Raw genomic sequence first — 12,466 nt, forward strand, 5'->3', positions numbered from 1 at the left:
GATCTTTAGGCACTGGCAGGGGCTCGGAGCTCTCCCCAGAGCCTTCTCTCCCCCAGGCTGAACAGAAGAACTTCCTTAGGATCAAATACCAGACAAGGAGCTGAGACAAAGCCGCTGCCAGGGAGCTGCAGGATCATGATGGAGAAAAAACCCCAACCCACCAGGCTCATCTACTGCAGTGTGATGGTTCCAGTCCTGAGTGTGTAAGATTTGCCTTTGTCCTGATGGAACCCGAGGGCTGTTGGACATCCCACATGAGCTGTAAAGGTATCTGGTGGCTCAGCAGCCTCTGAGGTGAGATTGTGAAACTCCCCTCCTGCTGTTTAATGTACTCCTTTGGGTTACAACAGGTTTAGCAAACAATAAAAAGCCATCTGGAACCCCCATTTAAATAACAGAGTTGTGTCATTAGTACTGAAGTCGTGGCTGGGGCTGTAAAACCAGTAAACAAATGCTGATGTGCAGTTAAATAAAGGGAGATGAGGATGAAGGAGGGTGAGGAGGAAGCTGCTCCCCATCCTCCTCGGCCAAAGCTCATGCTGGGTGTGAACCCCTGCTGGCATCCCTGCAGGCCATGAACTGGGATCCTCACCTTCCCTTCCAGTTACACTCTTGGAACACCAGATGAGGTTATGGGGCGTCACTGCAGCCTCCCACAGAGCCCCAGATGCCACCTTGCACCCTTGTATTCCTTGGTCCCACTCCCAGCTCCTCTCTGACTGCCCCACACCAGCACAGGGAGGGAACTGGGGATGCAAAACAAGGCAAACTTCCCCATTTATCTTGCATGTTACTCCCTATAGTGCTTTTGCTGGTGCAGAAAGCATCAGAGCAGCCCCTGAGCACAAAGCCATCCCTGCAGTGGGGGGTTCCTCCCTTTCCGTCCTTAACTGTTACTCCAAAATAGGAAATAAAGGTCAGCAAGTGAACAGAGAGCAAATGAAGAGTAAACTCCAATTGCCCAGGTCACAGGGATCTAAGCTGGTTTGGTTGATCTTTCTCTGGGATCACACTCAGTACATGAATCCTCCACCACATGGTAATCCCTGCTTTCCTCCTTGAGGTGCAGCAAACCCCAGAGCATCCCTTCTGACTTCCCTCCCGTGCCCAGCCGTGAGGGAAACGGGATGAGATAGGTGCTAAGAAGGAAACGCAAATGGCTCATGCTGGCCATGGCTGTGCCCAAATCCAGCCTGATCCTGCTGGCACATCATGGCCAGGGACTGTGGCTGGTCCCTCTGCCAGCACTGCCAACCCTTCCCAGCGAGGCTGTCAAATCCTTGTCCCTTGGGGGTTTTTAAAGGCAAAGTACTTACACCAACTGCCCTGTGAGCATCCACCACCTGTGGCTCTGCACAGCCTGGGGGGGACAGGGCTGAGCCCTGGCTGGGGCACCTCGGGATCACCCCATTCCTTCCCATATTTACTCACCCTCTGGCAATTCCTGGCTCTAATGATCAACCCCCTGCCGTTGTTGGCTGAACATGTATTTGTTTCTGCTGAATCACTCAATAGCACGAAGTTTGCTGTTCCTACCCCACCCTGGAAACGCTCCTCACACAAGAACAACCTCTCCCCATGCCATGGTGGCGATGGCTTCCAGTGCCAGCTTCCAGAGCCAAGGCAGGAGCAACTCTCCTGAGCAATGAGCCAATGCACTGCCATGCTCCAAGGAGGCAAACTACAGGATTTCATCCCATTCCCCGTGTAACATGGATGGAGTTTAACCCCTGCTGCTACTGGAGTACCGTGCGTGACTCACTACCCTTGTAATCCATAGTGATGACCCAAACCCCAGGGGGTGGCCCACGGGGGTGTGTCTGTGGTCAACAAAGCAGCCCAACACAACCAAAAATGGGATGCTGGAATGTGTGAGCAAGGAACTGTCACCTTCCCTCACAAGGCTGCACGTGATGAGGTGCTTCGTGCTGAGGGTGCAGCACCTCTAACCATGCCAGGCCAGCACTGAGGGATGCACAGGGACCATCTCTCATCTCCAGGGCAGGGGGACAGAAAAGCATGTGCTGAAGTCCTCCTGTCCCAGAAGGACCTAAACACGGGCTTAACTTTATATAATCACAGAATTGGATTGGAAGATCACCTTAAAGATCATGTTCCAGCCCATACACAGGTTTAGGGCCCCACTCCATGTCTTTTCCATGTGTATCCAAGCCCAGGGAAGGCTCAGGCGCCTGCAAGACATGAACACTTCTATTCTGGTCCCCCACACGTGGGTTTCTAGCTCCAAAACAGGAACCCTTTGATTCCTTTTTCTCCCCTAACTGTTAATCTATTTAGCTACAGGAAATACTCCACATGAAGGGAGGAGACACCTGAACTCCACACAATACTTGGAAACTTCACTGCGTCCAGAAACACCAAATGTTCCTTCATTTTGAGTGAGGGATGCTGAGGCAAAGCTTTTCAGCAAAGCTTTTCAGCAAAGCTCTTCAGCAGAGCCAGGCTCCAGTGGCAGGCAGCACCCGGATGGATGTGCATCCCACTCCTTCTACCAAGTGCATCCACTGCTCCTCAGCAGCAGCTGGGCTCTGACCTCCTCCATGGGCCCTCCTGATATCCTAGGAGGACAGATTCACAGAGAGCTCCTGGAATTTGTGCCTAAGTCCCCCTAAAAATCTCACCCCAGCAAAACAACACTTACCTGATTGGCCGATAGAAACTCCTGGGCGTTGTCGTTCATCCCCATGTACATGTTCTCCCCATCAAACTAGAAAGGCAAAAGAAAGAGTTAATGAAATGCCATCTGGACAGCTCGCTCCTGTGCATCCCAAATGCCTTCCTGGCTCTTCATGTTGAGAGCCAGAATTCCCAGAGGAAAATCCTGAGCTGCTGTTTTAACACTTTGGAGCGTGTATGAGCACACCGCCATCCCAGTTATTGCAATGGGACATGCTAGCATAGCATGGATATGGGATCTTTTCAGTGAAATAAAGAATGAACCACTCCAATTCAAGCAAATAAATCAAATGTGTGAACCCACAGATGTACGCTGCAGCAAAGATCACCCTAAAGAAGCTGTTGCTAAAATTCCTACTAGACCATCAATCAGATATTAAAAGCCAACTTCCAGCAAAGGAAATGTCCAGGACTTGGGCAGGTCCCATGCAATCCTCTTAGAGACCTCTGCATTACCCTCAACACCAAAGCAAAGCTACTGCAGCAATGCAGCATCACTCTGGAGCATTCAGGAGGGGTCTCTGTGCAAAGCCTGATTGCCCCTCCTGACACATCCATCCCCTCATCTCCTGTTCTCCTGCCTGCTCTGCCAGGACCCTGCTCCATGGCTGGGCCAGGCAGCCTGAGCACGGCCCATCCTCCTGTGTCTCCACAGCCAGTTCCCAGCTGCTAATCCACTTACCAGGCCACAAAAGCCCCATGGAGAACTACAACTCTTCTCACTAATTAGCTACAAGAGGAGCTTTTCCTTTACTCTGATTCCAAAGGAAGGAAAAAAGCCCTCCAGGATTGTCTCCGGCTCGAAGTACGGCTGGGGCAGGCCTCAAGGCTGAGTTCACAAATTAATTATGGCAATAAAAATGGGCTGTGCCATAAAACACTCCCGAGATGAGGATGGAGGTACCAGCTGTGAGTGACACCTTGCACTTAACAAGGAGAAGAGCCAAGCCTCCTGCCCTTACCAGCAGCATGATGAATTGGAGATCGCTCACCCCTCGCCTGTTCTCTCACTCTCTGATATGAAGCTGATTCCAGTTATGCTTTAACAGAAAGTGGGCATATTAAGAGCAATAAAAGTGAAATCTAAATAAAACCAGGTGAAGAATTTCAGCCTAGACAATTAATTACACTTCCATTTCTCGGAGTGCTACAGGATTAGCTATTAAAGTCAGCAGAGTTAGTAAAGCCAAGTGGGGGTAACAGGGCTCTGCTTGGCCTCAGACATCCTCTAATTGCCAAACTGTCCTCTGGCACAGCAGAGCAAACCAATTAAAAGCTGCAAAATTGGAGCAGGTATTGTGGCCCTCATTAAGAGATACCTGCAGCAGGGTGGGAGAGGATTCCTGTGCAGCTGCTGGGTTCTGCAAAATCCATCAGTGAGGCAGGAGCTGTGGGATGCAATGAGCACCGGACCAAACAACTTCCCCAGAAGACAGCTGGGTACCATCCACTTTAAACTGGATTTCCCTCCCTGACCATTTCCCTGCCGGATGGTCACTGGCACAGCCAACTTCAGTTCCAGCTGGAGCTGCTGTGCTTCCAGGCACGGAGACCCAACCTGCTCTGCAGTCTAAATACCCTCTAACAACCCAACCAACCCCAGCAGGGGCACCTGAACTGGCAGCAGAGGTGCCAGAGGTTGGTGGAGAATCACAGAATCTCTAGGCTTGGAAAAGCCCTCCAAGACCACTGAGTCCACCGTTCTCCCAGCACTGCCAAGGCCACCTTTAATGATGTCCCCCAGTGCCACATCACCTCTCATAAATCCCTCCAGGGATGGTGACTTCGCCACTGCCCTGGGCCACCTGTTCCAGTACCTGACCACTGTTTCAGTGAATAAATTCTCCCTAATATCCCATCTAAACCTGCCCTGGTGCACATGAGGTTCATTCCTCTCATTCTACCCCTTGCTACCCCTGAGAAGACAGCGACCCACACCCGGCTACAGCCTTTTTCTCCAGGAAAAAAAATTACCTTGAAAGTTACGTTCAGCAAACCAAAAGTATCCTTCACTAGGGATTGTCCCAGAGCAGGACAAACACTCTCCTTTCTCCATACCCTTCTGCTTGCCAGAATGTATTTTTTTATGGCTTTCTACTGTTCCCATACCTCCATTCCACAACTCCTTCTGCCCTTGATGCCTTCATAAGAACTGTAATGAATCCTGCCTTCAAAATTACTGTTCCTCTGATTGCCAGGCTGAGCAGCGAGCCTGAAAATCAAGACTCAAAATGCAATGGAAACTTTGGAATTTCCCCACTGCTGATTGGATTTTTTTTCCCCTCTCCTCCAGGCTATGAGGGTGCAAACAAATTTATTAGAAATTCTCCCATCAGAATATTTTTTCAATTAGATGTTTGCCAGTTATGCAGCAGCCAGGTAGAGCAGATAAGTAATGTGCTCTCCCTCTTCTCATTATTGTTTTGCTATGGAATGCACTTCAAAACAATCAACCCCATCATTCCAGGTAAATTTATGGTAGAAACAGAAATTTTAATATTTCCCCTTGGTTATAAATGCTTCCTCCTTTTTTTTCCTTCACTCTAGCTCCTGTTCCAGACCTGGATACAGCCATTCATCATCCTCCTTACCCCAAAATCCAACCTGCACTGAATGATGTGGCAGGGATCATTTTCAAGTCCTAATTCAAAAGGAACATCCTCTTGTGCTCTTGTTGTCTTTATCATCCCTGTGCTCGGTTGCAATTCCTTAATTTTATCATTCTGTGGTTAATAGGAGCAGCTCATTAAACAAAGCAGTGGCTGTGGCTGATTCTTGCCCTCTCCTGCAAGAAATGAGCACGAAGCTGAGGAGGGAAGGGGAAAGAAAAGAGGGCAAGAAAAAGGAAAAGGGAAGGAAAAGGGGGAAGGGGAAGGGTGAGAGAGAAGGGAAAAAGGAAGGGAAAGTGCCCCAAATTCCACAATTCTGGCAACAAAGTCAAATGAACTCCACTGAACTGCCTTGGTCTGCAGGTGGCAAGAACTCCAACCCAAAGGACAGGCAAGACTCCATCTTATGCTGTAGGAGGTGGCTTTGCCTGGCACTGATGGATAAGGACATGGATGCTGCCAACCCCATTCAGAGAGGGAGTTCCAAGGACAGCAGGGTGATGGAGACCAAGCCATGACTGCAGCCCTCCATGGGACAACCTACTGAGTATTATGGGTCCAAACAAAAGATAAAAGGACAGTTCTATTCTGTGAGGAATCACCCTCTGAAATTCAGTCTTTCATGAAGAATTTAATTAAAAATAGAATTCTTTTACTACGGCTCTTCCAGGGGAGCTGCAGCTGGCGCTGCTGCTCTATCAGCCCATACACCGAGCTCAATTCAGATGTTGTTGTACAAAGCACTTTTAAAACTTTTATTGCTTTTCTAGACTCACTTTGGTTTGTTATTTTTGCTCCACAGCATTATTTTCAAACCTGTAAATGTGCCCAGAGGTCACACGGGTCCCATGTTAGCAGGATGAATACGAGTAAGAAAAACAAATGCAGGCAGCAGGCTGGGACAGACCCCAACGTGCAGCAGCTGTGGGATCTCCAGCTCTGTGCAAACAGGGAGAACAAATGTTTGCTAACTGGGAAGGACCCAGTGGAAAGAAACACAACCTCCTGCCAAGATTCCAAGAAGGTGTTACTTTTTCCTGGATGGCACTGCCAGCTTGTACAATTTTATTATGAATCTGATCACATCCTTTTTATTTCCTGAGAGCCACGAACTGAGATGGAAATTTCAGCTCTGTAAGGAACAGGGGAATCACAGACTGGTTTGGGTTGGAAGGGACCTTAAAGATCATCCAGTTTAACTCCCCTGACATGGGCAGGGACACCTTCCACTCGACCAGAATATGCTGGCCAAGTTCATACCAGTAATACCTTCTGTGATACCTGCAAGATCTCAAAAGCCTTCCAAACTTTTTATTTAAGTTTATTTTATGTGTGGTGTGTTTGGGTGGGTTTTTTTGGGGTTTTTTTTTTGAGTTTTTTGTTTTTGGAGGGGTCTTACCTAAATTCTGCCACTAATTTTTGGCAACACTAGACCAGAGCACCTTAACTGCAAGTCCACTGAGGTTCTAGAGCTTGAAAATGTGGACTGCTAATACAAATCCAGCAGTAATTAAGATCCATCAGCATCAAGGAGCTACTAAATGACCAGTTAAGAACAAATTGGATGCCTCCAGTGGTTCCTACTGGTCAGAGCTATAAACACTCACCTCTGGTTTGCCTCCCTGTACCAGGACACAGGAGATGGGCAGCAGGTTCCCTCTCATGACAACCTCATTTCCAAACTGGGTGCACTGGGGATATCACCTTTCACGGGAGATTCTTGGAATGCAGCTGGGTTTGTTTTCCAGCAAGCTACACCTCAGCTACCACTGGCACCAAGACAGAGTGACCCAAAATAATGCCACGCAAGGAATGCCTTTAGGTTTCTAGTGAATAAAAGTTAGGACCCAAGAAAACTTGTAAATCACAGTTAACCTGTATTTAATACTCCTCATTGAAAAAAAAAAAAAATTAAAGAAAAAAATATTGCAGCCCATGTGTTGCTGGGCTTCATTCAGCTGCTTCCAATGGCACCGTTCCCACCATGGGGGAACATAACTCTTCTTTAGAAAGTGTTACAGAAATAGTTTTATCCACAAGTGGTTTTTATCAGTATTGTTTGGGTGGTACATTCTGCTGTGAGTGCACTTTGGCCGTGGTACTTCCATGCCCTGCATCCCCGTGATGCTGCTCCTGCACACCAGGCTCAGCCCTTTGAGGCATTCAGACCCAAGGATGCTGGTCCTGGTAAGGATCCTCTCTGGACACACCTCTGGGATGTCAAATCCTCACCTCAGCCCTGCCCCTGCCAGTGCTGCTGCCGGCTGAGCAAATTCCTGCCGGAGTAATTTAGCATCCCACCTCTTCAGGGAATACATGGCTGAGGTTAGCTTAATCTCTTTAACTGCAGTTCCCCCATTAAGGTCTTTACACAACCTCTGGCCCGGAGTGATCTACTTAGCATTATTTATTTGTGTGCTGAAATGCTTGGCTAGCCCCTCAGTTGATCCTGTCAGGGAGGGTCAGGAGTTCAGCACGAGATTTACGGCTCCCCCCAGGAGTGCCCTGCGAGGGAAGCTCGGCATCTCCAGCCCGGCCACGCACCACGATTTGTTTGGAGACAAATGGCATTAACAGGGAGCACGACCCCACAGCAGGTGTCAGAGGCAGAACACAAACCCAGCATCCACAGGAGCCACCGGGGCTTTGAGGGGCTGAGTTTTCCACAAGCAGTCAATACTCTCATACATTATCCCAGGGGAAATTCAGATGGATGTAGCTGAAGTCTCGAGGCTTAAAGCCTTACAGTAAAAAGTGGCTTGTTTGGTTGATTTGTTTGTTTTAAGTAGGATGAAAGCCTAGTAGCAGTTTTTTCTCAAATACACCAGGAGCAGGAAGCCTGCAGAGCTGGTGGGGCCAAGGTATGGTAGAGGCTGTCAAGAAACTACAACCAGGTGGAAAAGGAAGGAATGACCTGCACCAGCTTGGACACTGATGGAGTGAGTATTCAGAAATTCCGAAACTGAAGCATCTCCCTTGGAAAGACCCATCTGAGAAGCTCTCACACTGGGATAGCCAGAAGGAAAACATCAAACCAACCAAGGAAATCCTAAGGAACCCGCACAGCCAAGCGACATTCATCCACCTGTGCTAAAACTGTGGGAGGGAACTTTGGGCCCCTCATGACAACAAAGACATTGAGGGGCTGGAACATGCCCAGGGAAGGGAACGGAGCTGGGAAAGGAGCCCCAGGAGTGGCTGAGGGAGCTGGGAAAGGGGCTCAGCCTGGAGCAAAGGAGGCTCAGGGGGGACCTTGTGGCTCTGCACAAGTCCCTGACAGGAGGGGGCAGCCGGGGGGGTCGGGCTCTGCTGCCAGGGAACGGGGACAGGAGGAGAGGGAACGGCCTCAGGCTGGGCCAGGGGAGGTTTAGATTGGAGATTAGGGCAAAGTTTCTTCTCTGAAAGTCTTGTCCAGCTCTGGTATGGCTGCCCAGGGCAGTGGTGGAGCCACCATCCCTGGAGGGATTTAAAAGACGTGGATGTGACACCTGGGGACATGGGTTAGAGGTGGCCTTGGAAGTGCTGGGGGAATGGCTGGGTCCAACAATCCCATAGATCTTTCCCAACCTAAATAACTCAATGATTTTAAATGTTTGATCTTCTGTCTGTACTCCCAAACCAGCTGGAGTGGGAAGGGGAAGGTTCCACACCAGCATGTCCAACTCCCTCAGCGTGAACCTGTCACACTCCAACACACCCCAAGGAGGCCCAGAGGGAGCCAACAGAGGGACCTTGTGCCTCACAGCCCACTTAGAGCTTGCTGAAGGGTCAGCAAGCCCCTAGGAAAGGTGAACTGATCCCTCTGGTTGGACTTCTCACAAGGTTCCTCAAAAACCAGCTCTAAACCCCAAAACCCAACATGTCATGGGACCCAGGGCAAGGTTCTCTTGCTCACAGCAAGACACTCAGTAGGTTTTAGCAAGAAGATCATGGTCTGTGACCCATCTGCACTAAAATCTATCCAGCTCATCACGTAACTGATCTGCAAGGGTTCAGTTTATTAATGAGACAGAAATTATTCAGGCCAGCCAAAACTAAAAGCGCCTTTGAATAGCTCTGCATTAGGACTCTCGCTGCACTAAGTGGCACTGAGGAAATGGAAGATTAAATTTAATGTCAATAAATGCAAAGTAATGCACTGAAGAAAAGCAACCCCAACGACAGACATGACAATGGGCCTTAAAATAGCTGCTGCTGTCCAGAAGAGAAACTGTTCTGGACAGCTCACTTCCAACTTTTGCTCAGCCTTCAGCAGCTGCCAAAAATGCCATTCAGGTTTTAGAAACAATCAGGAAAAGAGCAAAGAATGAAAGATCAAGTATTATTTTGCCGTCTGTACTGTTAGAAGAAAGAGAGAGGGCAACTGCAAGGAGGATCCGAGGTGTGGAATGGCACATGTGGATGAGGAAAAAGGGGTGAGGAAGGGATAAAAGGGTGTTAGAGGGGCTCAGCAAAGATGTACATGAAAAAATGAAATGAGAGCAGGGTTCTAACAGCCTGAAATCAAGGAGACAGACACCGAAATTATTAGCAAGTGAAATTAAGCCCTTCCAGAGAAGTTTGTGCTGGGCCCAACAACACCACCTCTTGCTGAAGGACACTGTGGCTGAGAAGGATCCAGAACAGCAATTGAACAAATGAGAGATGAGTAATAAACCCAGACCTGTGGGCTCCTGGGAGCTCTGTGGGCAGATATAATCTCATTTTTTAGCATGTGGGCGGTCAAATATCATTGTGGGATCTCCATCCCTGGAGATACTCAGAGCTCAGCTGGGCCAGGCACTGCACAACCTGACGTGGGGGGCCCAGCTTTGCCTGGGGGGCTCAGGACACACAGATGTCCCTCAGGACTGGCAATATTTGGTGTTTGGAGGCTTCTGTGACACGTGATCATGCAATACTCACACAGACCTTCACCCCAAAACCTCTGCAGCACCCCCTTTTATTCTCCTGAAATGCCACCACTATTCGAGTGACAGCATTCATTTATCTAAGAGACCGGCTGGCTTCCTGTCAACGCTGCACACAAAATTATTGTTATTATATTATTTGGGGGGGGAATGAGGCCTTAAACTCATTTACCTGGATCTTTCTGAGCCTGCAAAGGAGTTCAAGCTCTTCACATACACACACAAAAACCCCGTCCACTGAAAGCTACAGGGAGCAGCAGAATTTAGTCTTAAGACTGACATGGAAATAGATTAATTTTTTTTCCCATTTCATATTCTAATTACAATTCTTCTCCCCCTACTATTTTCTGTTCTCATTACAGTCTTAAAATTGCTCTGCAAATTCTGTACCTTATTCTGCTCTTCCTACCATCTTTGTCATGGAAATGAGAAACAGAATGTATAAGCATGAAAATATTGCAGAGATCAAAATTCTGCTTAACCCTTTCTCATGCGACTCCAACAAGAAGCAAAAGCAGCACAGAGCAGCTAATCCTCCACCCATCCAGCCTCCCCTTCTTCTCCCAGCTGCACTGAGGAGAAGGATGCTCAGAGAAAGAGTGATGAATTTAAAGGCCAAAGTCGCTCACGGTTGCACCTCGCTGTGCATGGAGGAGGGGTTGGGGTTTCGGTTTAGCAGGTTTTGCCCCTGAAGGCAGATGTTGACCTAATACACTTTGACTGTGTTCAGATGACTGTGTTTAGCGTTTAGCCTGGTGTAATGCTGCTGGGGAGAGCTGCTGCTGGTGCATTGAGCTGCCCTGGTGCACTGAGTGCTCAGCAGATCTCCATCCTTTTCCATGGCACCAAGAGCTCACTAGAGTTGCAGCCAAAAACCAAATCCTTCCTGATTTCTCTCCAAGTCTGGGCATGGATGAGGAAATCAGGCTGCTGGGAGGTGAGCAGCACCTGCTGCTCTCACCCAGGACCTCCCCAGCCCATCGCTGACCAGCTCAACACTGTTTATTTTGCAGCGCTGTCGCTGCAAGGCTCAGGCATGTACATCACTTCCTTCTGGAAACCAAACGGCAAGCACATCCGGAGCCGTTTATCACAGGTGCTCGAGGAGTTTATCTGCAAAAAAATATAACTACCAGGCCCTTGCTGAGCTGGTCCTTCACCCGTCAGCAGCTGAGTGAGCGGGAGAGCTGAGGGAACCTGGTGAGGGGATCAGGGATGCAGCACCATCCTGGCACTGGCCTGGTGTGCATTAAATAAATACAGTAAGTGCTGAGGAGCAATAACTGCACTGCCTGCTCCTCCAGCAACACTTGTAATTCACAGGAAACTGAGAGAGGCAGAAAACATGCAAAGATCTAAAAGAAGCTGCGGAGACTCTGTGCTAGAACAGTGCCAGCGTCAAAGGTGCCGAGAAACATTGTTTTCTGCAAGATAAAACCTCGGGGCTCAGATAAAAATAGAGTCAATACCTGTGTGCCTGGGAAGCAGCTACCAGCCTGGCTCTGCTCTGGGAGTCTTTTATGGAGATGCTGATTTCAACAGCAGAACAACAGCCCTGGCTGCAGCCAGAGGTGCCACTGGAGAGGGGCTGCACATGGCACTGGAATAGCCAAGGAGGCGAGGGAGCAGCTGGGAATGAAGAAACCTTAAGCAGGGAAGCTTTCCCACCCAGCAACTGGGTCCCCTTCGCCCAGGGAGCGTGCAGCATGGGCAGCGATGCTCAGCTGCACGCCTGAAGTGAATTCCTGGATGGAATCAAAGCAATTCCTTGGGGAGCGAAGGTGGCAGCTGCCAGCACAAGCAGTGGCTGGGTGACGCTGGGTTTGATGTACGTGGAGCAGGAATGGGTTTGGAAATCTCTATTTATCTTTTCTCGACTGCACAGCGAGTAAATAATGAAGCAAGGAACTGAGCTGTCAGAGGAGTGAGGAGGAGATGCCTCAAAGCTGGGCACTTTTTTAAGACCATGTATTTTGCTTCTAATCTCAGTGCTTTGCTGGCAGCTGTACAGGTAAATAACCTGGATCCCAAGTACCTCCTAACTCACTCCAATAAATCCTAAAATCACATGTGTTACTCAATTGATATTCACAAAGGAAAGCAGTACCTTTAATTCACTTCACAGCCCCTGTTCTTTGAGCACAGATTAAATATTAGCAGGAAATTTTTTTCTCAGAGGATGGTAAGGCCCTGGCACAGGTTGTACAGAGCAGCTGTGGCTGCCCCATCCCTGGAACTGTCCAAGGCCAG

General features: G+C 48.9%; 1 protein-coding gene across 3 annotated transcripts in view; it reads right to left on the reverse strand.

The window, feature by feature from the left end:
• Nucleotides 1–12,466, reverse strand: part of TOX2 (TOX high mobility group box family member 2) — a 159,142-nt gene that overhangs the window by 95,784 nt on the left and 50,892 nt on the right. For all 3 annotated transcript variants that reach the window (XM_048321835.1, XM_048321836.1, XM_048321837.1), the window contains exon 2: nt 2,663–2,728. In XM_048321835.1, coding sequence (XP_048177792.1) covers nt 2,663–2,728 — 66 coding nt within the window. The remainder of the gene's footprint in view (nt 1–2,662; nt 2,729–12,466) is intronic.

Source organism: Corvus hawaiiensis, chromosome 17 (genome assembly GCF_020740725.1).
Source record: "Corvus hawaiiensis isolate bCorHaw1 chromosome 17, bCorHaw1.pri.cur, whole genome shotgun sequence".
Lineage (NCBI taxonomy): Eukaryota > Metazoa > Chordata > Aves > Passeriformes > Corvidae > Corvus > Corvus hawaiiensis.